Source organism: Dipodomys spectabilis, unplaced genomic scaffold (genome assembly GCF_019054845.1).
Source record: "Dipodomys spectabilis isolate Male_0828 unplaced genomic scaffold, ASM1905484v1 ptg000026l, whole genome shotgun sequence".
Lineage (NCBI taxonomy): Eukaryota > Metazoa > Chordata > Mammalia > Rodentia > Heteromyidae > Dipodomys > Dipodomys spectabilis.
Genome location: NW_024870703.1, coordinates 2,818,899 through 2,846,548, shown reverse-complemented (window position 1 = coordinate 2,846,548; position 27,650 = coordinate 2,818,899). Strand labels below are relative to the sequence as shown.

Sequence of the window (27,650 nt, the reverse complement as noted above, 5' to 3'; positions counted from 1 at the left end):
CCTGGGTATGATATATACACTTCCCTGAATTAGCAAAGGGAAGGGGAACAGTAAAATGGTGAAACAAAGGACAAAGAGGGAACCAATACAACAGCCATTCTCACAAGACAATATGTTGGAAAATGATCTGTACAACTGGGGAGGATGGGGTCGGGAGAGGGAAAATGGGAGAAAAATGAGTCAGGAGGGTAACAAGTTTGACAAGAAATGCACTTGCTGCCTTACTTATATAACTGTAGCCCCTTTGTACCTTGACAATAAGATAAATAAATACAAAGGAAGAAAGAAAGAAAGGGAGAAAGAAAGAAGGAAGGAAGGAAGGAAGGAAGGAAGGAAGGAAGGAAGGAAGGAAGGAAGGAAGGAAGGAAGGAAGGAAAGAAGGAAGGAAGTAGGAAAAAAAGAGAAAACTTGAAAAACAAGTTAAAAAGAGGTACTTCACTAGAGAGGCTTTACAAACAATAATGAATCTGACCAAAAGCCAGACTGCTTTTTCTCTTAGTACATTGCAACTCTAAACAATGCAAGTGTCTAAATGTTCCTCATGAAAGAGGGTCATCAGCATTGTCCTTCCCTGTTCCTCAGTCAACCACCTTAACCTCTGCTAGATGTCTGGAATAGCATGTCAAACCTGAGAGTCTGTGATGTGGTAGAACATCTTTCTGACACTTTCTTTTCCATGTTAGGGATAATAACTACTGCATTTGCCTATCTGGTTTCTTAAATTTTGTTTGATTTGGTTTGGATTGATAGGCAGGAGCTCTACAGATTGAACCATAACTGCAGCCTTCTGTTTGATCGCATTTGAAGAATGTATGTAACATAAATTGAAACAGGAAAGTTCTGATTCCTATATATCACTTTCATAGCTTTTTCCTTAAATAAGTGCAGATATAATACTAAGAATGCTTAAGAAATGAATTTTAAAACTGCCTTTTGTTGTCTCATTGTATGTTCCATGTCTGTACTCTGCAAATATACATGGAATCAGAAAATTCTGGACTAGACAATGCAGAATATGCACTCAGGGCTTTGTTCATTTATTTGAAGTCCACTTATTTTCTAAGAGTCCACTTTTCACAATACAGTATACACAGGTTAATAAAACAAAGGTCTTCCTTGAAGTGTTTGTCAAAAAGGTACCTGAAAAATTACAAGCTCATCCATTATCTATATATTAACCAAGATATATATTCAGGTATCCTCCTGAAAGTGTTATCAAAAAAAGAATCAGGTTTTGCATAGGGCTGTTTGCTAAAGCATCAAATGAAATACATTGTTAAAAATTGCTCCTTGCTATAAACAAACAAAGCTTTAAAACATAGAGTCTGTTATTAACAACATATCGTTGGAACACAGGAAAAAAGGGGGTCATAGGAGCACTCCAAGCAAAAATGCAGCATATTCAAAAATCTGAAAGCTGCATTTTGTGCTAACATATATTGGTAATTTATTACTGCTGGCATATGACAGGCAAATTTTATACTAGACATTCACATAGGCCTTTTATTCATTCCCCTTCTGAATCAGACTCCTCATGGACACATTGACAAAGCTGTTAAATAAAGCATGTACATCTCCAGTCATAAAAGTAATTAAACCATACCTGAGAGTACACTGAAAATCCTTTCTTTAGAGAGTGGAAAGTCCTCAGTCCATAAAGGAGCAAGTGGGTCATTGGGCTGCCCTGTGGTATCTTATCTACTGTCTTGTGGTTATGGGGGTCATGTGAACTCTATCTAAAGTTACTACTAATTGCCAGGTAATGCTATGCATGCAAAAGTCAGATGTGACAGTGCCACACCAAAGAATTTGCAAGGATCCTTGTGGAACCTTTGCATTTTGGAAATACTGGCACTAGAACTACAGAACTCTTCTTAAGTAATATATATGTTCTTCTTCCTTTTGAAACTCATTTATTTCTCCATCAGATCCATGGGCATAAGCATTTAGTATCTTTTGGGTTGTTTTGTTTTTTTTTTTTGGTCGGTCTGGGGCTTGAACTGTAGGACTTGGCGCTGTCCCTAAGATCAAGGCTAGCGCTCTACCACTTCAGCCACAGCGCCACTTCCAGTTTTCTAGTGGTTTATTTGAGATAAGAGTTTCATGGACTTTCCTGCCCTGGCTGGCTTTGCACTGTGATCCTCAGATCTCAGCCTTCTGAGTAGCTAGAATTACAGGTGTGAGCCACCATTGCCCAGCCTTTAATATTAATTTTTGTGTGCACATCATTTTTTGATACATACTCTGGGGATAGCAGCTGCTAAAAGTAGAACACATGGAAACAAGTTTCTCTTGAGTATTCTAGGACCCAATTTTTACTGCTGAATTTTAAATACAGGGCTGTATTCAGGTTGTACAACATGGGAGAACAAATAGAGACACCTCACTTGGTCCACACATCTGTATCTTGATGATTAACACAATGCCATATAGTTGTTGCCTCACCCTAGGGTAATGGTCCTAAATTCAGATCAATTTCTCTTATTTGATATTTGGGTCATCGTGTTGGTAATCTAAGATACCTAAAATAGGACTTGGAACATGAAAGAAAAGAGAAAAGGAACAGAGGGTAAAGAAAAGGAAAAAGACGTGGTGGCAGGATGGAGATATGAATATCACAGAAGGAAAAATAATCAGCACCTCCTATGTGCCAGATGTTAGGTTTATTTATGTCACTTTATTGGGTCTTCCCAAAGAATAAGTCAAAACTAACATGATTTCCATTGACATTGGCTCATGTTCTACTCATGTAATTTTCAACACATATGTTTACATATATATAACAATAGTCTCAGGGCCTTCTCATGAACATAGTAAGTATGTTTACCATTTAAGATGAAGATAATTTAGATTTTCTCCTATGTTATTCAGGAGACTGTTTCTATCCTGCTGGACTAAAAAAAGTCCAAAAAAAGAGCAAAAGAGGCCCAGACTACCAACCTCCTTGTTAAATCTACAAGGTGGATGATAATATCTATTTAAGAAGCTTTTCACAAAGGCAAGTTAGATTTTAAACACACAAAAAAGAGACTGTGGTTAATTAAAGAGTGAGGATCATGTATAGCACAGTGCCAGTGCTTAGGAAATGTAAAATAATAGAGGTGTGTTGCCCAATATATTTCTTACTTAAAAGCGACTAAAATAACTTCTCTTTAAATGTGTCCCTGAGTTTGGATTGTATTAGTGATGCTGCTAATTATAGCCTATAGAGCTGGGCACCAGTGACTCATGCTTATAATCCCAACTACTCAGGAGGCTGAGATCTGAGGACCATGGTTCTAAGCTGGCTGGAGCAGAAAAGTCCCTGTGAGGTGCTTTTCTTCAATTTGCCATTCATAAACCAGTAGTGGTGCTGTAGTTCAATTGGTAGAGCCCTATCTATCATTGAGCACAAAGAGGCTCAAGGACAGAGTCCAAACCCTAAGTTCAAGCCCCACAACTGACAAAAAAAAGACAAAAATATAGTCTATAAATGTGCGATGTTAAAAAAAACCTTTGCTATTTTTGAAGCAAGATATAATCATAATCTCTGTATGGATTTACTAATAATGGAAAGGTCTAAGAAATGGTTTGGGTTGCACAATCATGAATGTAACTGTTTGGTATATCTGAGATGTACAGAAGATATTTGATAATTTGTGATTTTAAGTAAAAGTATTGCGGATTGACAGACACCTTCAACATGGTAAAACATCACCAGCTCTTCATATACACTTGCTGCCTTTATTTGATTATTTGAACAGGTCTTACTATGCATCCCAGGTTTAACACAAACTTGAAATTTCCTTGCTTCAGCCTCATGAGTGCTGGGGTTAAAGACAAGTATCACCTTGCTAGGTTCTTGTTTTTATAATTACCATTAGAGATACCATTTCTATCTCTCTGTTTAAGGTTGTATGTAAAGGGAAAAGAGATATTAAGAATACATTGGAACTTGTTTGGTAAGTTCCCAGCATAAGGTGTTAAATAGTTTTAGTAGGTGGGGAAATTTTCAGTGATACCAAAAGGTAAGAAAATCTAATATAAGTTTTATATGATAAAACATGCAGGAAGTTGTCCTAGGGACTTCAATTTAATCCTGCTTTATTTATTGAATGAAAGTGAATGTTTTATATGTATCATAAAATATAATGATGTTGTTAACATAGACTCATACACAATTATCTTCTGTTTTTAAATGAATAAAATTATTTTTCTTCCTCTCCCTTTCAAGAAAATGCTGATTAATATCAGAGGGGAATACATTAATAGGTATAATATATATATATATATATATATATATATATATCTGTATACTTAAAAACTTGAAGGTTCAAAGTAAGTAGAACAAATAATTTATGATGCTGATCAAAACTAAGACAATTAAATATGCCTGTACTCTTTCCAGTTAGATAGAAACTAACTACTTAATAAAATTAAACAACATTCTTTTGCTCTACTACAAAGACTGGAAATACTAGAGAAAGTACTAACCTCACCTGTCTTTGATAAGGAAATTCCCACTGTAATCTCTGCCTTTATTAATTCCACATACATACATTCATAATTAAACTTCCCCAGTGCTGATAAAATTACACTGAATCAGATTATATCAAGAATTGCAAACCCAATCTAGTCTCACAGCTGTAAGTACATTCATACATGAGTATATTACAAACTTTTGAGCTCCTTAATCTGAACATATTTTCAAGACTCAGTTCCATACTGTGAATAAACTTCTATTTCTATACCACTAGCAAGTAGGAATAAGAAGCTTAAAAAATATTCAGTGAACAGTAACTTGAGTTTGATGAATGGGAGGGGTGGGATGAGTAAATCCGCGTTAGTTCTTCACTGTACAGAACTGTCCCCAGCATTGCTGGGTATTTAGCCTTTCATGATGCTCACTCACTAAATGACAAAGATGGCTTTCTCTCTGAATGACTACTGGCCCTGTACTCCTCCCCCACCCACCATATGCACAGACTTAGGAAAATAGTGGTATTTCATTCTATAGAAAATTCAGCTCTATGTATGCCACAGTTGATGTTCTGTTTTAGAGACACAAGCTCATAGAAATTTTTCAATGAAAATAGCTTCAAAAAAGATGCTTTAATTTATGGTTTGTATCAGGCAAAGTTTCTCAAATCTATCACTCAAAAATGCTTGCATGTGTCAGTTACTTGACTAAAATATATTTTATGAAAATTATACTGTAATATTAAAAATTGTTCAAATGACCATATTTATGTTTCTCCTATCATAGAAAAGCACATATGGCTACATAATAATATGGTTATTATTATTATAACAATTGTTACTAGATATTATAACCTCACAATAAGGTTATAAGTTGGGAACCTGGGGTATTGAGAGCTTTAGGAATACACCCAGTATGAGGTAGAATCAAGGCTGGCATTCAGGTAGGAATTCTGGCAGCTTAGACTCCACATTCTTCACTTCTATGCTTTTCTGCCTCCTAGCGGTCCAGGCCAGAATTGTCTCTTCACACTGTGGGCTTCAAGGATGCACCTACTCATAATCTGACTCTGTTGGACGTTAAATATGGGACCATATATATAAACAATGCTTAAGTATGTAGAAGCAACACCTAAATGCATTATTCATGATACACGATACATGATAGTGACTACATTTACAAATGTGTAATATAGGGATATAATATTTGTCTAGTGTTTCTTTAAAAAATTAAAAAAAAGAAGACTGTGAGAGGTTACGTGCCTCAAGGTGGAATATAACAATAGCATGTCTCAAGCATTCTTTTCAAAGTTTCATCTCAAGTCTCTGCAAACGCTTCTCATTTGGGGAGAAATAGGACCAGTGAGTATATTCAACAACCCTGTATGGATGTACTCCCATCTAGAGGATACGAACACATAGATATAATATGTAGGATTTCTTCAAGTAATAAGAGATGTTTAAAATCTATAAATTAAAAATCATGTCAACTATTAAACAAAGATTGTTGTGCTGCATAAGATGTTTATCTAAAAGCTACAAAACTTTGTACAAATGTAAGATGTTGGGGCTAGGAAGGTGGCTCAGTGGTAGAGCGCTTGCCTTTCATGCATGAGGCCCTGGGTTCGATTCCTCAGCACCACATAAGCAAAATGAAAAAAGCCGGAAGTGGCGCTATGGCTCAAGTGGTAGAGCGCTAGCCTTGAGCTGAAGAGCTGAGGGACAGCGCCCAGGCCCAGAGTTCAGGCCCCACGACCGGACCCAAAAAAAAAAAAAAAAAGATGTTGAGATGATGTTAAAGATGGAACATGAAGTCTTAAAACTTAGACTTCCAAATCTAAATTATAGAAATTACGAACTGCAAACATTTAAGTAGGGGTCATAAGGATAATTTAGTTCCATGTCTCCATCGTTTTAAAAAGAAAAGTTTTGAATTAGAGCAAAAAATTAAACCATTAAAGACAGGAACTTGGTCTTTTGTTTGCATTTGTAGACAGATAGCTTGATAGAGATGCTTATCTTTTAGAGTTAATAGCCACTGATGGTTTCAAGGTTTTCAATGGAATAGAAATGATAATTTGCATAAAAACAAATGTAATTCATAGAGTATCACAACTGATAAAATTATATTGAAGTATTTGTTTCTGAATATTTAGTATTTTCTGACAAAAGAAATATATGGTTTGGGTTCTAATTTTTTTTAAATTATTTTATTGATATTTAAAGGTGATGTATAGAGGGGTTACAATTACACGAAAGTCAGGTAATGAGTACATTTCCTTTCCAACAGTGCCTTCCCTTCCCTCGCTCTCTCTCTCCCTTCCTCCTGTACACACTCATGACTTGTACAGTCCACTTTCATCAGTGTCCAGTGAGCTCCACTGCTGCACTTTTTCACCTATGAGTTCTGTACCCTCTCTCCGCTCTCCTGAAGACATGCATGCAGATACACCCTACATAAAGAAAAGAAGACAGAATCATCAAAAATTAAAATTAAAAAAGGTATCTCTGTTCCCATATCTGGGAGTTCATTTCTATGTATATCTTATTTCATATAAATACAAAGAGGCAGGTAGGGATTATGCCTTTGTGTTTCCCTCTTTTGGTCTCACTGTGTATAAGAACAAATGCTGAAAGATAATGCTGCTGTTGATTGTGTGATTGATTGATTAGTGGACCAAGTAGCACACTCAACCTATGAAGTAAAATGACTATAATTTTTAGAAGTGTGGAGTCTAGTGGAAACAATAACTCATGAGTTTATCTGTAAAGAGTACAGAGAAACTGAACTATCTGCATACGCCTGTAGCTGTGTAGGAAGACTTAGGAAGGAAGGGGACTGGTGGGTGAGCTGACCTGCACGGAGAGGACCTGCAGGTGGGAATGGGTAAGTTCTAAGGACTCTGTGAGGAGTTCAACAGGATCTGGACAAAAATGAGGTGGAATGAAACTTCCAGTGAGGCAAAGACAAGTCTTGTTAGGAAGGAAGTTTGGGTGATTGTCTAGGGTTCTACCCTCTACTCTACATGCAAGATGACTAAGGAAGTGAATGTCCTGATTGTATTTTCATCCTCAAAATGAGTTTATCTGTAGTTCGATGTCCGAGTGAAAAACACAGTTAAGGTAGTTATGAAATTTTGAAGACAGAGTTGAGGGTGACATGGTGAAACAGATCAGAACTCCCAACATTTTGGTGGTTGAGAGAGTAGGATCTCAACTTTCAGTTCTAGGCTAGGGTACATAGGGACATATTGTTGGAAGGAAGGAAGGGAAGGAAGGAAGGAAGGAGGGAGGGAGGGAGGGAGGGAGGGAGGCAAAGGAAGGAAAGAAAGAAGGGAGGGAAGGAGGAAAGGGAGTAGAAGGGAGGAGAAAGAGAAGAAGGGAGAGAAGAGGGAAGAAAGTAGAAGAGGAGAGAGGATAGGGAGGGCCTAGGAGGGGAGTGGAAGAGAGGGGGGATGGGAGGAGAAAAGTCGAGGGCAGGACAGGGGAAAGAGAGGAGTCCAAATATAAAGAAGTGGAAGAAAAAGGCAACAGGGTTGTGGTAGAGCTCAGCTGTAGATTTCTTACCTGGTATTTATGAGGCTCTGGGTTCAATCTTCAAGGGGAAAGAAAAACCAAAGGAAGCAAAGAGTGTTGATATTCTGAATAGAGGAGCTATAGATAAAGGCAGAGGAGCAGATCACTTGGAAGTATATTGAAAAGAAGATGGTAGTGGAGCCTGGGGGCAATTATTCTACTTTTCTATGCCTCCGTCTTCACATACATTGAAAACACAAGGAGTGTTAAGCTGTATCTTTTGAATTTCTATCTCTTCCACAGGGACATATGTACTCTAGGCTTTCGTTGCACTTCTGATTTAATTAAGATACTTATTAGAAAGCAGGGGACCACACAGACTGGGGGAAGATAAAGCACATCTTAGTGTCACTTTTGTTCATTCCCCTGGTATCTAGTTCCCACACAGAGCAATTAGCTGCTGCTGGCACCATCCACACAGGGCATAATCTCCTGATCTGAGAATATGCCTGAATAATAATATGTCAGTGTTCCTTTATAATTGATGTGTCTATCACTTAGAATCTATGCACACTTATTCAAAAAGAATTTCCATGTCTCTACACCCACAGGCATTCATTCTCCTATTGTAGTTGCCCTACCCTGAATGTATGTTTTTATTTATTTATTTATTGGTCATTGTCTCCAATTAAAATGTTTTATGCAGAGAAGCCTAATTTTGTTCAGTACTGTATTTCTATTGATTAGCATAAACCTGGGATATCATAATTGTTCAGAAAATGTGTTACATTAGGAGATGAATGGATGGATAAAGATATTTTTATCTAAGATATGGGTTGTCAGAAGACATCTTAAAAACAAGTTGCATCTGCCAATAGAGCCCCTTTTCATTCATTCAGACCTCCAGAACCCCGAAGTAAATTAACTACTATGCACCATTTTCTTAAAATAAACCCCTTTAAAGTATATGCTCTGGTGCTTGTGGTTGCCGGCAAAAAGGGAGAAAAACACTTTCTAAATACTACCTATGTTTAAAATCACATTGAATTATATTCTTCTCACTAGGCACCATTAATTTCAGAGAATATGCCTTTGTATATATTTTAAAATCTACACACAAGTGCTTTTCTTTTCAACATGTACTAAGGCTTGCTGTAGAAAAAAAAAAACTACATTAAGTTAGGGGAATTTGGCAGAATGATTGGATTAAGGAAAAGAGAATTAATTATTCATGCCAGCAGTATCCTAAAAAATGCAGAGTGGTTATCAGGAACACACATAATTACACGTAATGCTATTACTTTTTAATAATGAAGCTACAGCTAAGGTTAATTAATATTTTAATAAAAGTAAAATTTTGTTCTTGCAAGATACAAAATGTATTTTGCTAGCGCTAATTTTTTTTTGTGGAAATGTGTGTGGACTCTGTTTACATTTTTCAAACAAATAGTATTCATATTTCATGACTAGCTCCTCAGCCTCCAGAAGGCAACAGCAGTGTCCAAGAGATAAAATACTGTTTTCTTTCTTGAACATTAATTGGGTTCCTTTCCTGAAAACTCCACCGGGAATCACATGCCATTGACTTTAATAGGATGTCTCATGCATGCAGTATATGTGTCATGGCAACCTGTCACTGACGTTATTTTAACGAGAGTTAACCAATACTGAGAGTCCCTTGAGTAGATATGCTACCTCTTCTCTGAAAACTTCACCCTGGATCCTCAGAATTGCTCCATTACATTCTTCTCGTATTTACTGATGCTGCCTCATTCTCCAATTTCTCCCTAAGAGTTCCAAACTGGAGTCCCTTCCCTAAAAATCCAGAATCTCTCCCTTTTCTCAAGAATTTTTGAAGTGAGATTAAAAAGAAAATGGAAAGGCTGTGCATTTACTTAAAACAAAATACCAGAATTAGTTTCTGTTTTACATGTAAATTATAGGGTATAGCATTTATATTATTTTTATGAAGTATAATATACAGGCTAACAAAAGCCTTGTTCAAGAAAATTTAAATGCTAAAACACAATGAGGGCTGGGAAAGGGGCTCAGTGGTAGAGAGCTTGTCTTGCATGCATGAGGCCCTGGGTTCGATTCCTCAGCATCACATAAGCAAAAAGAAAAAAGCCGTAACTGGCACTGTGGCTCAAGTGGTAGAGCGCTAGCCTTGAGCTGAAGAGCTGAGGGACAGTGCCCAGGCCCAGAGTTCAGGCCCCATGACCAGACCTCCAAAAAAAAAAAAACTATGCTTTTGAGACCAAACAAGGGGAACTATCAGTAATCATCTAAGAACAGACAGAGACTATATCTAGGCCACCAGAAATGGCCTACACCATGAAAAAGTGAGGGGTAAAAATCTAGGCTTTGGTAAATAATGGTGAGAAGACCTAATTAAAAGCATGAACACATGAATCAATTACATATTATAGCTGAGAACAAGTCATCTATTTAATGACCCAGTTATTACAGAGAAGCAATGAGGCTAGATGAAGGGAAGACTAACTTATACAACAGGCCAAGGCAGTTGCTTGTATTCTAAGTAGAAATGGGTCTCTTACTAATCTACTATTTCGATTATACTTTCTTCCAGATAAAAATCACTAGAGATCTGAATTTTCTACCACATATATATATCTAATAAAATAATCTTGAAAGAAGGACAGAGAAGATAGCTAAATGAGTGACAAAGTAGTTTACAGAAGAAATATGGCAATCTTTCCATGCACACTGGTTAAAGGTCTGATAAGCTGATGTTAGGGAAATGAACCCTAAGATATGTATTCAAATGTTTTTTTTCTTTCATATGATTGTTTCTAACACATTTATAAGATGATTTCTTTGTTGCTTTGTATGTCCTTCTCCCCACGGTATAACTCCTGCTTTCACTGTATTTGATGTCGGTACAATTTGTGGAGGGGAAAGGGAAAAACAAATCGTTTAAATAGGGATACAGGTCGACCCATTGCAACAATGAGATGTACAAGTCCTTATGTTGGAAACGAACTTTACAACTTTGGTGGTGGGGGGGAGGATTGGGTGGCTGGTGCGCGGGAGGGGGGGGGGGGGGAGGATGGGAAGGGATGGGAAGGGGAAACAAAGGAGGAGGCTACAATGCTTGATAAGAAATGTACTCATTATCTTGCCCATGTAATTGTAACTCCTCTGTACAGTATTTTCACAATAAAAAAATAAAATAGAATTAAAAGTAAGTGATCCAGTTGCTGGTGGCTCACATCTATAATCCTAGTTAGTCAGGCTGCTAAGATTTGAGAATATCAGTTTGGAGTCAACCTGGGAAGAGACATATGCGGAACTCTTATCTCCAAATAACCAACAAAATGCCAGAAGTGGAGGTGTGGCTCAAGTGGTAGGTTGTCAGCCCTAAGCAAAAAAAGCCTATCAAGATACAAAGCTGTGAGATCAAGGTCCCAAGGGGAGGAGGAGGAGGAGGTGGGGAAGAAGGAGGAGGGGAGGAGGGAGAAAAGGGGGAGAAAAGGGTGGGGGAGGGAGGAGGGGGAGGAGAGAATGAGAACTCAGGAGGCTGCAATTTGGAGTATTAAAGATTGATGTCAGTACATTTTATTAGACATTACTAGACTTCATCTCCAAACTAACTATTCCTGGCTAGGATGTGGCCCAAGTGGTACAGGATTAGCCTAGCAATGTGTAAAACTATGAATTCAAACCCCAGAACTGCAATAAGAAAGCACACAAATACAGCCTTTTGCCCATTTACATAAAGACATTCATGCCACAAAGATACTGCTAGATTCTTCAGAAGAAGACAGAACACCAAGCAGCTAAAAAAAAATCTCCCATGATATTCCCTCCTCAACAAAGCTCTCAACATTCCAAAAACTCTATCCAAATATTTTCTTTCTGAGAATAGCCTTTGGGAAAATGTCTTCTAAGAAGATAACTACACGTCTTAAGGAAACATTTAAAAATTAAATACTCGAAAAAAAATAAGTCTTACAATTTTTCTACATATCATGTGAAATACTGTAAATATTGTCATTTACACAAACAAGAAGCCATTCAGTCAGAAAGCTAATGAAGGTTCCCATTATTCCATTTTTGTAAGTCATTAGCTTTCCAAAGTAAACTTCAATCTGAAGATCATCATCTTTTAGAGGAGAGAAGTATCTGTTTGTTTTTAAACCACTTTCACTTATCAGGAGGAACAGAGGTAGAATCTTACAGGAGATATTTTGATAAATGCTCTTGTATTTTCTGACTCAGAAAACTGAAATACATGTCTCACTTATTCCTGGCCCTGCAGGATAGCTGAACAAACTTTATCTCATCTACTTAAAATGAATCCAATTTAATTCTGCTTGACCAAAAAAAAATCTGTTTTCATAGTTCTAAACATGCAATCAACCCAAAGGTACATTGATTGCCATCGTAGCTTAAGTGGTTCTGTGTTATCCCTGAAAAAAATCATACTCTGATTGAACCAACAGTCTAGTTACAGCTTTTGTGAAAATAGAACAAACCTACCTGTGGATGAGGTTCAAAGGACAGATGCAGCATTTGATTTGTAAAGAACTTACAGACTTGCAACTAGTCCTGCATATCACTCTCATATTTACACTTCCTGGATGTGGAGCCATTCTCACAAAGAAATACTTAAAGTTGTACATATACCAGTAATTTCTATATATTTAGGGGAGCAATTGAAAATGAATTTTGAGGTAAGAAAAAAAGATAACAAATTATTCTATTACTCATGAATAAATTTATTTTCTTTCCTCCTTGGTGTTCTTCATGGACAGAAGTGATAGTCTACTGGAAAAATGGGGAGATACAATGCTCAATCTGTAGAACACTTGTACCTCAATAGGACTTTAATTCAACCCCCAATACTGCCCCCCAACCACTATTGCCAGAATTGAATATTTGAAAGATATTAATTAATTAAGTTGAAATTAATTAATTAGTTAATTTGAAATATATTAATTAATTCAAATAATCTGCTTGTTGTAATTGGCCTATGAAAAATGCAAAAATTTTAAATAACTGTTTATAAATAAACCCAGTAATCCTTAATTTAAGTCAATATCTCTTCAAATGAACCAAGTAATCACTAATCGATTATATCATTTGGTTCCGTAAACGACTGCTATCTTTATACACAGAATAGGCTTATAGTTGGAAAGACTTTTCACTGGTAATTAACAAGAAGTTAACTATTTTCTTTATCATCAATTAAAGCCACAAAGGGAATTATTTTTATCTCTGAGTATCTAGGTATTTACTCTTTCAATGAAACATTTATTTTGTACATTTAAAAATCTATCTCATTTCTTTTGTTTCTTTTGTATGTTCTTCGCCCACAGTATAACCCCTGTTTTCACTGTGTCTGATTCCTGTGTCCTGCATCTTGTATATACATTTTTATAATTTGGGGAGGGGAAGGGATATAACAAAATGCTTAAATAAGGATACAGGTTGACCCATTGTAACAATGAGTTTGTACAAGACACTATGTTGAAAATGAACTTTACAACTTTGGGGGGGAGGGAGGAGTTGGGAAGGTGGGGAGGAAAGGGATGGTAGGAGAAAAACAAAGGAGGAGGTTACAATGCTCGATAAGAAATGTACTCATTACCTTACTCATGTAACTGTAACCTCTCTGTACAGTATTTCTACCATAAAAATATATATGGAAAAAAATCTATCTCATTAAGTAGCAAATAGTAATTGTTAAAATACATTAAAAATGCCAATGACTCTTTCCTTATTTCAGAATATATCTGATTTATATAGGAGTTTTGGCAACCACAATTTCATTAACAATGAAATAATATTACTAAGTAAAAATCTGATTATTTAAAATTAATTTCACAGACACATTTCCAACCTTGAATTTATTTGAATGCTCTCTTAAGCAGTATTTCATGTAAAGGGAATTGCCTGTTCATTTCTTTTCTCTGGATCAGATTTACTTGAGCCACTTGCTTATCATTAACTCTACTGGAAGTTAATCACAACAATATGAAATCATTAACAAAGTCCTAGGAAAGAATATCAAGCAGAGATATTGCGCAAATAAAAACCTGTCTAAAGTCACAGGTTTTTATCCAAGTGATTATTTCCATACTACCAGCAAGCTCATAAATCTAAACAAAATAGAAAATCCACATGATGCTGACCCAGCTAAGGACCAGCCCGTGAGGGTAATCAGCAGATTACCAGGTCTAGAATACTGGCTGACATGTGTAGACAGTGACCAGGAAGTATATATTGGTTAATGTCCTGGAGTCAAACACAAATAGAAAAGGTAATAAAGGAGAAGAAATATACTGAAAGGAAAATAAGCGCATATAAATGTACAATATGCAATACAGCCCTGTGCCACACTTGGGAATCTGCATGGTTTACAGATTTTTGGTCTTTTCTTCTAGGAAAGTTTTTTTCTTCCTCTCTTCTGTCCCTGTCATTTCATCCTACTCAAAATAAAAATAAAAACTATTTGCTTTTTTGTGGGGGAGGGGTCAGGGAAATGTATGTCAATTAGTAGATAAGGGGCTGATATAAATAAAACTTGATTTCTATTACTTTTCAAATCCTATAGTCTTTTTCAAGCATTTGGAGTCAAATCAATTTTAAAAATAATTTAAAAATAATTAGTGTTACCTCACTCTTTGAAAATGCAGTGTTCTAGAAAAGTAAAGATCATGTATTTGGAAAAGCTGCAGGTGTTACCTACTAAAGATGTTTACTACTGACAGCAAAATAAAACAATCGAGTCTGGACCAAGAAATACGCAATTTTAAAATAATTATCCACTGAGCATGTGCAAAGGCCATAAATATCACTAGAGATCTAATAGTGTTTAATAGTCTTTCCACAGTCTTTTATCTTTGCATTTTCCGATGGAATATCAAGAAGTAAATGAGTATGTAATTTTTAGAAAGCAATAAAATAGGTGTGTCTTCATTGTATGAATTGATTTACAAATGTATGTCACATTTTAAAAATTTTGTCTTCCAAAAAGTTTTGATATAATACTTAACATGCTCATTAAAGTGAATTCTAAGTGAGAACAATTAGTCACATCTCATATAAAATATCTTAACTCAAAAGGTAAGTAATATACTTTATATATTTGTGTTTGATAAAGTAATGGCGAGTTTTCTTCATAAATATCAAGAAAATACACCCATTCTTCAACAAAAAGCCACATGCCTACCAGTTTAAAAATTTCAGACTTCCAAACACAATAAAATTGTTCCAAATGATACTTCTTTAGGATTAAATTTACTTTCATTTTACTTTGAAGAAGTATTGACCTTAACAAGCAAAGCCCTTTGACTATTTAACTATTTACTTAGTCGTTCATCAGACTTAAAAAAATGAAAGTTCTATGTCATTAGCAGATAGTCTTCCAAAGCCTGGGCTGGTCCACAGTCTCTGAATCAAACTAACAGCTAACCAATCAACATAAAGCCTTTTAAATCAACAAACCTCTAATCAACAACACATATACATTTCCTCACCCACTGAATCCATTGCATTAAGCAAGTCTCAAAGGAAGCCAGACGACGGAAAACAATCCATACAGGCTGAAATCCCACTTTCCCATACAAAATCCCAAAGGGAAGAATCAAAGGCACAGGTTTACCTGGCTAATGGGTTCTTTCGTGGGAGGCTTTCCTCTTCTAGCTGTGCTGGTAGCCAAGGTCGTGGTGGTCTCCATGATTGAGGTGGACATCTCAGACTGCATGGCAGTGGCTGTCGACTCAGTTGTCATAGAGGAAGGCACTTCACCAACCAGTCTCACATTTCCCACTATGGCGATGTTGGCATCGTTTTCGGCTGCCATATTCAGAACTTTCAAGCCATTGTAGTAAAGCCCAGAGAGCTGGCCCTGGAAAGGCTGGCCCTGTTCTTTCCCGCCAATTATTATGGTTGCTTGGCTATTGAAGATTGTGAGCTGACGCCCTGTAAAAATAACATTACATACATGCAAAAATGTTGATTGTGAACGCTACATTCTACAAAAGATGATAAAACAGATCTTTCATGGGGTGGATAATGAGAGCAATAAACTATAAGAGAGACGTTTGACTCATAATTCATTGCTTATAAATGAAGTGTCCATGAAATGCATAGTTACTGGCAAATACTTGTAAATTCTCAACTTATTGTAAATGTCGTGCTTTTTGCTAAAAGACCAATCAAAGATAGTACAAATCAATTTTTAGTAGATCCCCTTTCTTTTTGTTCTTCCAAGATCATATATTGGTGGTCTCTTAAGTCTTTTTAAATTTAAAAAGTGTGACATAGTTAACATTTCAAGTATTTGTCATCCTGAAAATACCTCTGACAGAAACTCATCTATAGAAACTGAAGCCTAATTTTATGATAAATTTTTCATAATTCTCAAAATGTCCACATGTATCTATATTCTAGTCTTTAGAATGTTTATCTTTTTGACGGCATTGTTATTTCAATTATTTGATTTTTTTTTTTCCGGCAATCACACTGAAAAGAAATGCATGGTTTATACTGAGCATGTCAGAGACAAAAAACAAAATTCCAAAATATTTTTTTCTGATTGGCTTTCAGCAAGTCTATCAAAACAAAATAAAATGAAAAAAGAAAAAGAAATAGCTTTAGATGTAAAAAGCGGCTTCAGGAATGATACACAAACCAATGGAGAAATTATGGCACATTTCCATCAAACAGCAATCCTTAGAAACAGTACCATGGTCATCAAATTGAGTATCCAGTTTTAGCAGATTTCTCTCTGCTCATAAAAAGCATGCACACAACTTTAAGTTCAGTTTTAATTAGGGCTGGTTCCCTTAGAAGGTTGCAAACGTTAAAGGGACTTCATTTTGACTGGCAATCCATATTGCCCACTATTTAAGATTCCTAGAGTTTAAACAAAGAGTTGTTGTTTGGTTGTTTTTTGTTTTCAGGACCATAATAAAGATATCAGAACTACATGTATTTTAGTTAATAATTTAGAGGCTAGAATATGGAATATAATCTATGAATGATTTATCATTTTGGGTTAATGCTTGCTGTGAGTACCTTCATAGATTGAGTTAGTGGATTATATTTAACAGTCCCTTTAACCTTAAGTTAACTGGGTAAGATTATTAAACCGCTGGTACGTCTAAAATGTATAGAAATTATTATACAAGGTATGCAAATATTACTAGCTACATTTTACTGTTTTAAATTTGTTTTTAATTTAGTTTTACGGAAAATTTATTTTTTATGTTTATTAGTGTTACAATGAAGTACTACTTGGTTATGTTCAAATTATTTTTTTATTTGAAGTTTTAATCAATGTTTTTTACCTTTGTCGAGTAGCCATTCATCAACTACTCGACCAAGTCGATATGGAATTCGCTGTCTAGCAATCGCCAGGCGCTCGTTATCATTGTTTCCTTTAAAGTTTAAAGAGACATTTCATTGGTTAAAATCTGTAAGGTCAAAGGTTAAAAGTTAATACTTAAAGCTTGAGCTATACAGTTGCCACATGATTTTTTGAAATTTGGAATTTTAAAAAGTTCTACCTAGAACACTTCATGTTTCAGACTTGTCATTCATTCATTTATTTTATTTTAGCAAACAAAATTATTCCTAAGTTAATTGAAAATTAGAAATCTGCATTTGAGCTAGGTTATTAAACTTATGTTATAGACAGACCCGAACAACCAATTTAAACAGCATAGAATAGCTTTACAAAAAAAATGACCATTGACCTCAGGGTTTTGTCTTTTTGATGTTTCTTATTAACTAGTTAAGCATGTTCAGCTGTAACAGGTTTAAGTTTTCAAAATACATTCAACCTCTTATTCCAGATTAGTAATTTATGAACACCAAATTTCACACCACTTTTGGCACACACAGAAGCATCAGCAATAGGCTCACATGCTTTATTTCCTATTGAAAAAACATATTTCCTCATTCATTTCTTTTAAGTAAACCACAAAGTCCAAACAGTTCTCCTGTGTTCTATACAAATTGGTTTATCAATCACATGGACATCACAAGAGATTTCATTTTGCATCATCCAAATATGTGTTAGGAACAGGCTTTGACAAAAGTGACTTTGTACACTCTTCAGTGTCAGGTGAAGGCTGATACTGTTATGTTGAAGCATGGAACATTCGATTAAAATTATATGTATATTTTATACTCTCCAATATCTGCTTTTCTTTTATTAAGTTGTTTCTACAAAATGTATGATTGCTTAAGGTACAAATACATGGCATAAAGAATGGTCCTATTCATAGATCTAAACTAAATGAAAGCTTCATTTCTTTGAATAAAAGCAGTCTACTAGAAACATTATTTAGTTTGACCTTGAATAATGCTGCCAAATACATGAGAGTTTTTCTTGATCTATAAATCATTTAGGAAGAATCTGGGCTGACATCTCAGGGTACAATTGTGTACATTGCAAGGAGAGACTTTCTATTCTATAAAAATTAATGAAATTTTGAGCCAAGACATTTTGGCAATAGCTTCAATGAGGAGGAAGAGGTGAAGGAAATCTTTTATGACAATACTACCCACATAAAGAGATTGGTGTCTTTTGTTATGAAAAGCATGAAGTATGTTTCTTTTCTCAGATTCAGAATACTTTAGTAGTTGCTTTCACTTTTTTAATGCTCTACTTATCAAAATAATTATAGCATAATATTGGTCCTACCCTTTTGGAGAAATTGAAATGTCTTTTAGGCTTTATCAATGAGTCATTCTGATGGCGATATTTCACACACTAGTATTTAATCTAAAATGTAGCTATCAAAGTTAAACAAAATACAAACTTAATAAAAACATTGATATGCATTTCTTTGTATTGTGTAGTCACTTAAGTAGTGTAAAATTATATGTTATAAAGTGGGAATATATTTGGGATGAACTGATAACTTTTTAAAATGATATAAATCATTTTAAAAACTTCCAACTTGGTTGTCATTACAAAATTGTTCTCTTTTGTGTGCCTGAATATTATATTTTGAAAATATGCTAAAAAGTGTAATGTTGGTTATTTTAGGGAAGTGTGATTATTGTAGAATTATGTGTTTTTGTCTTATGTATGATTTATATAATGACTCCAATGTATATGCATAATTTCTTTTATCAAAAATGCATATCCTTTTTTGTGGACTTCTTTGTTACACAATATTCACACCCATTTATTTGGGTGTACATTTCCTGTCAGCCTTATGATTAGTTGGGCCCCCATGCTATTTTTCATGCCAGGGTGTTCCCATCATCAAGAATGACCCACTTTTCTCCAAGATGCCATCCAAAGTCTTCTTGCTTAATTCAAGTCACAGTCCTTAACAGGATTTCCTGAATCTTTCCAAATAAATCGCACCCACTTTCTACAGACCAATCAATAACTAATCACACCACTAACATACAATTCATCTAATTGCTTTCAAGGAAAAATATTTCATACCTTTAATTAGGTGTTGGAGGAAATCTATGATCTTTCCAACTTTACCTCCATCTCCTGACCATCACTGACTTGCTCTTCTGTTTTGAACCCCAGGAAACTCCCTCCAATTCTTTGAATGCTCTTCTTTCTCTTCTCTGGGACTTGTAGCTACTTTTATTGGAGGGGTTTTCTTTGCTCCTTCCTCAACCTTATTTTTTCTAAGCTAACTATGACTTTTATTAATGGCTGAAAATTGCTTGCTCAGGAGCTGTATACCTTGATCTCTTCAATTTGGATTAAGGCATCAGCCTAATCTAGAAGATTCTAGTGGCTCCTGACACATTCCTGTTAGAAATAAGCATTAACTTTATAATGTGTACTCAATAAACACACATACACACACAACTTTTCTATTAAACTCGGATAAAACATCACACAAATGTCTATGAAATATCTGTAGACTGAAATAAGATATAAATCTTGTTTTCAGTTCTGGTAGTTTCTGTAGCACCATTCATCTACATGACTTAAAGGGATACAGAGAATGTTGGAAAGCAAATGCTTGTGTTCAGAGCATAGACCACATATACTGAGCTTCCTTCTGGTTATGAAACCAAAACATTAAGAGTTTATTCTGTGAAATTGATGTGTAATCACATAGTGTTTTCTACAATTAAATAGATGCCTATCTTCTAAATTCTTTATTCTTCTACTACAATGAAAAATGAATCATTTCAGTGGTGAAATTCTACACACAAAATGCCATTAACTAAATGAACACAGCTACATAACAAAGAGATGACAATGTAATTTTGTTTTGTTTTGTTGGGGGGCAAGTTCTACTTATGTTGACCTAGCTGGCCTTGGACTCCTGTGCTCAAGGGTTGCTGAGGCTACCACAGAAATGAGCCTCAATGCCTGGCTACTCCTATTACTGAGTACAAAATATTTTAAATGGTTTAGATTCACGCGGATTTATCTCATAATTTTTATTAGAATGTGGAAAATGAAGTGTAGAAACTGAACTATTATTTTAAGTAATTTCTCAAATTGCATTTCATTTCTTTAAAAATTTATTATATTAAATGCACTAAAACTGACCTACCCCTCAGACTGAAAATAATTCTTAATGAGCATAAAACATATACTAAGTATTGTGTGCTAAATATTTGCATATGTTTTTATCATCTACTAAAATGCTGTTCATTAAATATAAGATCACAGAGATTAAAACTAGAAAACAAGAAATAATGCAAGTGTTTAAAACATTACAGCAATAATCAATGTCAAAATACTCACAATTTTGTATGATTTCATTAATTATATTCAATCTTGCTATAGTATAGCTCTGGATCTTATAGACAATATAAAGGTCATAAGCTTTCAATTTGATTGGCAAATATCAAAGACAAATATAAATTCAAATTTTATTTTTATTTATCTGTCTCTTGATTGAATGATTGATTTTAGTTGGTTTGGGGTCTAATAAAAGACACACTTGCAATTCTGCTACAGTCAAAGAAGCAGGACTAGACTGATAGGTGAAAGTAAAAAGACAGAAAAGACACTTCAAAATTCAAGGGAATCTTTGGAAAGAGATATTTCATCTCTACATATTCTAAATTAGAGAAGAAGAGAAGTCAATAATGATGGACTACTAAATGATATATTCATTTTCCATTAGTACAAGAGACCAGGAAGTATTTGAACTTAAAATGGTTATAAAATTCAGAGAGTCACCATTTATTCACATATATTATATTTATGAAAACTGAGCACTGTAATGAGTAGTTAAAAGATAACAATTCATTTTCATATTTTTTCTCCTTTAATAAAAGCAGAAAATAAGAATATTTTTCTGACTCTTTTTCCCTCTAGTTAGCTTTGTGTGGTATCATACTAATTTATACTTCTACTCAGTATGGCCCCCTTAACATGCCTGTCTCCATGGAAGTAATTTGCAAGCAATGGAACTTCATGAAAAATTTATGTTTATTGCTGAAGTATTTTTGCCTGAAAGAAATTATGTCTCCCTTCCTCACCCAGAGTAACATCACTAAAACCAATTGACAAGAACAAGATCTAATTGGGTGTGGCCACATAGATATAGGATGCTGGATTTAATAGATACTTCAAACAAGGTTCCAGGAGTGAAGAAAAATGGAAAGGAAACTCTGATCCTTCATGGAAGGTAGCACTTTCTATTTTAATTAAATCTAGTTGCATATTCCCTCATGTGCAGATCAGTTATTTTTATACACACACACACACACACACACACACACATACACACACACACACACCTACACACACACCTACACATACTGCCTATGTTTAAACCTAATTTCCAACATGATGATATTTGGAATTGATTCGGTCATGAGATCAGAGCCCTTCTGACTGGGACTGGAACCCTTATAAAAAGGTCCCAGAAAGCTCCTTTGCTTCTTTCTACTATAGGAGAATCCACTGAGAAGATGTCTGTTGGTAGTACAGGAAGTCGATCTTCATCAGGCACTAAGTCTGCTGTTGCATTTAAGAGCAATTGTGATATATATATTTTTGTTGTTTAAAAGCATCTGTATTTATTGTACTTTGTTTTAACAGCCCAAAATGACTTAGACACAACGCATCAAAAAAAAAAAATTCTTGGGACTGGGAAGGTGGTTTAGTGGTAGAGTGCTTGCCTAGCATGCATGAATCCCTGGGTTTGATTCCTCAGTACCACATAAACAGAAAAGGCTGGAAGTGGTGCTGTGGCTCAAGTGGCAGAGTGCTAACCTTGAACAAAAGAAGCTCAGGGACAGTGCCCAGGCCCTGATTTTAACCCTTAGGACTGGCACAAAAAAAAATCTTGGTTGTACTTGATGGTGGTAATTTTATGAGTTAGGAGACTTTAACAACAAAAAAAAAAATTGAAAGAATCAAGGTAATCAGCAAGGACCAATAAAACTAAAATCTTTCACTTGGGGTTAAACTTTATGGTAGAACCAGATAAAGGAAAAAGAAATTTGGATAGCAATTTTATACCTTTTGGGCCGTAGAAATAAGCTACATGAATATCTTGCTACGTGTTGCTTTTTTTCTGGCTATCTTAAATCTTCATTCTTGTGTAACTTCTCCTTGAAAGTAAAAATCACAGTTTTGATGTGTCATCGTCAGAGCCTTGGATAATTTTTTTAAAGTAATGATATGAACCACAGATTTGTTCAGAAAACTGTGAAACTAAACAGAAAAACAAAACCCAAAACAACACAAAGGTACTTGCTTTGTTTGAAGGTTTCTTGTATATTTTTTAACATTGGGAAAGGAAACACAAAGGAGTTATGAAAGTTACGTATACTTCAAGAGAAGACTGAGAATCTGTTTTGAGACCTTTTGATTTTAAATAAGACTATGATGGCTGCATATGATTAAGTCTATAAGTCAAAGTTTAACAGAAACTTATAAGATGACTCTAGTTTTTAATGGTCACATAATTATCTAATTCTAACTAAATTCTGTATGTGTAGTCACTACAGAGACCAAAAACTACAGTAATAACCAATTTGATTACCAGAAATACAAATGAGTGGATTTTGAACAGCACATTGACATCAGTTGAGGATCAAATTTTGATAAAAATGTACTTACTCTAGTAAAATATTCGCCTATATATATCACTTTATTTTTTGGTATTACTGAAGACATATTTGACAAATACAAATATATTTGGCTCCTGCCTGGCTTTCCAGTTTAATTTTGAGCTACTTAATTCTACCTCTATGAACCCTAGTCGCTATATATTTTTAAATTCCTTTAGCTATGTCAACTCACTTTGAACATAGCATTGTCTTTTCCTTATACATTTCCTGCATTTTTGTGTACTCCTCAACTGTCCATTCCAACACACACACACACACACACACACACACACACACACACACAAAACTGAGTCTAGTTAAAGTGTCTGCTTTAAATGTTAGTTTATGGCTTTTCCAGGAAGCATTTTTCATGTTTTCTACACCTTCTATACCTTATCCTAGAACATTATACATTTTGAAGTACTTAGTAGTAGTATCTATAATCCTGATAAAATAATTTCACACAATTGATTCTTGATGGTGTAGGTTCTTTGGGGATGGGAACCATATCTTTCTTGTTCACTGCTATATGCCTTGTACTTAACACAAGCTGGGTACATAGTTGCTTTTTGTTAAGTTAATTCTATTGAAAGAATTTGTTGTCTGGTAATGCAGGGATGCTTATTGTTCCAGATTTGTGAAACATGAGTGGAGATATAGGTCAGTGGTAAAGTGATTACCTAGCATGTACATGACTCTTGGGTTTTGTCTCTAGTGCCACACACATACACATACATACATACATATATACACATACACCTCACATATAGGATTCATAAAGCAGCAAGGTGGTTGGTGTTCACTGGTTCAAAATATATAATAGGACTCAGTAATCATGGTCCTTTCCATTAATTAAGGGTTTTACCATTGGGAAAAACAATAAGGCAAGAAAAGCTGTTAAATGTTTTATGCTTAAATATAGGCCATCATATTCATTCCCAAGTGGGTCCAACTATAATATATTCATTTTGGTCAATAAATTAATATCACTTGAGATCATTTTCTTCTAACTCACAAAGCAAATGGTTGGTTGGGTCAGGGGAAATTTCTAAAATTGTTTCATTTTTCTAGTGAACATGAGATAGTCTTGTGCTCAGTGAACCTTCAGATATATGACTGATTGCCAAGACATTCTTTTTCTGAGACTAATTTCACTAGCGGTATTTGAAAGAAGATAATACGTATGCTCTATCAGGAGCTCCTGCTTCCAAAGTCCACCAATAAATACGTCACTGGCCTGTAAGGAAAACTGCTTACTTTTACCTGAAGCAAAGGCCATCCAAAATTGGGACTTAACAAAATAAGTGGCAGAAGTTAAGAATCTTGTCTTTATCATGTAAAAGCAGAGGTCTTCTGAGGATATCCAATACATGACAGATTCATTCAAGAGAAATGCAAATGATTTTCTGGATTCTCACTGAAATGACGATAGATGACTACCAGAACCTAAAAGTGATTCCTTTCTCACAATAGGGCTGGACTAGTTATTTAGCTAAACTAAATTTCTTGTGTTCTGGGAAAAAAAATAGCTTTTCGGTAGGAAAGCAGTCATATGGAAGAATAAGTGAATGAAGGAAAAGAAAGAACTACTAGAAAAACAGGAATCATGTATCCAGGAGATCCCGTGCTTTTTCTATCAAACTTTGTGTTAATGGTTGCAAATTTCTGTGACAGATTTTTCCATGGGAAATTATTTCCACTAAAAACTACTGGTTTTAGAAGTACCTTAAAATTTACACACACCACACACACACACACACACACAGGTTCACAAAATATTCTTGTTTTCTTCTGAAAGTTATATGATGCATTTCTATCATTAACTAGTCTTTCATTATTAAATTTAAATGACCAGCTTCTGAGATAGTTCTTTTACCATTGAGTAAGCCTAATTTGGTGGAAATGAGATGAGATTCATTTAACCCTTCAGAGATTTCTGGGACAACTTGGTGACCTTCTGACCTCTCATAGATTTCCTGTCTACTGCCTTGCCATGATGACAACCACAAGGTCCATAGCTACTTCTGTCTCATATCAAAAACAGCGAAATGACCTATGGGAGAATAGTGAGGAAAAGCTCTTACCAAATCTGGGCATTCATATGTTTACAGAATGATGGTCAATCTATGCTTTGTGCATTTTGTCTCTTGTTTAACTAGATTCTCCCACTTATTCTTGATAATGATCCCAGGTGATAAGTACCTTCTTTTTTTTTTTATTATTTTTTGGTTGGTTGTGGGGCTTGAACTCAGGGTCTGGGTGCTGTCCCTGAGCTTTTGCCAATAAAGGCTAGCACTCTACCAATTTTAACCATAGAGCTACTTCTAGTTTTCTGTGGTTAATTGGGGATAAATCTCATGGGCATTCCTGCTTGGGCTGGCTTTGAACAACGATCCTCTGGTCTTAACCTACTAAGCCACCTGCACAAGGCTACTTTCACTTTTGTAGATGGAAAAACAGAGGCTCAAAGAGAGCGTGTAACTAGAACCATACCATATCCATAGTGGAAAGAGACGCTGTTGGAAATCAGGTATTTTCAATTCCAAAGCTATTCCATGGGAGTGTTCCTGCAAATGTCTCTTGACATCCAGAATCATAATGGCTTTGTGGCATTGTCTCACATAATGGAAAATGTCATGGTCTTATCTATAAAAATTCCTTCTTATATAGTTTGGAATAAGATTTCCCCCACAGACACACAAATCAGTTACTTCCCCAAATCCTTGAGGATTCATCAAGAGGCTATTATCATCATTTCTGTTTTATAGATTAAGAGGGTAAGGCAGAGAGATAAGTAAAGTGATCAAAGTCCTATTACCAGTGAGAAGGCAGCAAGGAATAGAATATAAATTTCTTTCTTTTATAGCACACCCTTGATATGAATAGCCATGTGAAGCACAAAATGATCTTGGTTATTTTGTGTGTGTCTTTACCCTCAGCCTGAAACCCAGACATAAGAATCAATCACCACATTCCCTGCTTTCTTGATGCTATCCATGTCCAGAAATGAGTTGGAAAAGACAAAAAGGGTGTAAGTTATAAGACCAGTGTATTTCAGTGTCTTGTAAGAGAAGAAATACAGAACTTTCCATTTCCTCATTTTTTTCTTCTTGCTCATCTCTTACCTCTTCATTTCCCTATCTTTAAAGACCCTGGTTTCCACATGGCTTCATAACCAAAGTGTGAATTAGTATCTACCCTTCCTGGAAATGTTCCATGCTTCAGAAGGATTTCACCTTCCTTCTCTAGGTCCAATATTAAAAGTGTATATCTTTAGTATGGCTTGAGAAAATGGTAGGAAAGCAATCTGATACACATTAGTCCATTCGTCAGCATTAACTGTGAACTCTGGAAATGTTGTGTTAGGCAAACATCAGCATATCAAATGTATTCTACTAGAGGGTGTGCACTTTAGGAAGTCAAGGGGGAAAATTAGTCTAACAAAGATTGATAGAATTTGATGTCCAGAATAATAGATAGACAATAGATTACTTGCCATAACTGCAAATAGTCAATTGGTTGAATGCAGTTGTGACAGAAATTCAGAGGGAAAAGTAGATTCAAAGAAAATAATTAGACCAAAGTAGATTAGAACAAAGAAGTGTGATCATTGTTGGTGGCTTACTCCTGTCATCCTGAGATTTGAGGATCACTATTCAAAGTCACAGCAGGCAAACAAATCTGTGAGATTCTTATCACCAAACATATGCAAAAATCAGGAACTGGTGAGCATGGCTCAAGTGGTAGAACACCAGCTGTGCATGAAAAAAAAAAGCCAAGCAAGAGTGCAAAGCCCTGAATCCAATGCCAATACTGAAAAAAAATATGTTAAAAAAAAATAAGGCGTGACCAAACACAAAGGATTATACAGAGAGCTATTTATCCTATAGATTCATGGGAGATGTCAAATAGTGTGATTCATTAGAAAGCCAAAATCAAAGTTCAACAAAAGAAAACACCAGGAACTCAAAAATAGTGGCGTGAGTTCAAGGGGCAAGGGATAAATGAATGAAGAGAAAAAGAGGGGGAAATGCAGACAGGAATCCAAAGTATATCCTACAAAATTAAGAAGAGTGAAGGGAAGAGTGATGAGAGGTTGGATGGGTGAGGAGGTTGAAAAGGGTGACATTGCGCAAGATACACTGTATTCATAAACTGCTTTGTTAAATGGCACCTTCTTTGTACAACTACTTAAAGATAATAGCATGGATTTCAGTGAAACAAATACCTAATAAAAATGTGCTGATGATGTGGACACTAATTTTTAGAAAGATGATAATTGGTGATTATGTTTTTAACGCTATCCTCTCATATATCTATTTCTTAAATATACTTTCTAATAACATATAGTCTCTAAAATGGTCATAGATATAAATAACTATGACCATATTGACAATGATGACTACAAAATGTAATAGTCTCATGTTGACTGCATCATATCTTGTGTCCATCATGAGACATGAAAAAAATAGTACATATGCTGTTAAAACTACTTAGTAAAATATGATGTAAATTGGCAGAAATTAGAATGAACCATGTAAAAGCAAAAGTCTTTGTTAGACTAGTAGAATTATGGAGGATTGTTTAAAATTTTTAATGTTACACTATTAGCACTGTTTCAGTTTTCTCCCACT

At 35.2% G+C, this 27,650-nt stretch overlaps 1 protein-coding gene across 19 annotated transcripts in view; it reads right to left on the bottom strand.

Moving 5' to 3' along the window:
* Nucleotides 1–27,650, bottom strand: part of Nrxn1 (neurexin 1) — a 1,031,461-nt gene that overhangs the window by 107,582 nt on the left and 896,229 nt on the right. For 10 of the 19 annotated variants that reach the window (XM_042675422.1, XM_042675423.1, XM_042675427.1 and 7 more), the window contains 2 exons: nucleotides 17,295–17,384; nucleotides 15,605–15,924 (listed from right to left, as the gene is read on the bottom strand). In XM_042675422.1, the coding sequence (XP_042531356.1) occupies nucleotides 15,605–15,924; nucleotides 17,295–17,384 (410 nt within the window). The remainder of the gene's footprint in view (nucleotides 1–15,604; nucleotides 15,925–17,294; nucleotides 17,385–27,650) is intronic. The other 9 variants (XM_042675430.1, XM_042675444.1, XM_042675431.1 and 6 more) reach the window with 1 other exon arrangement.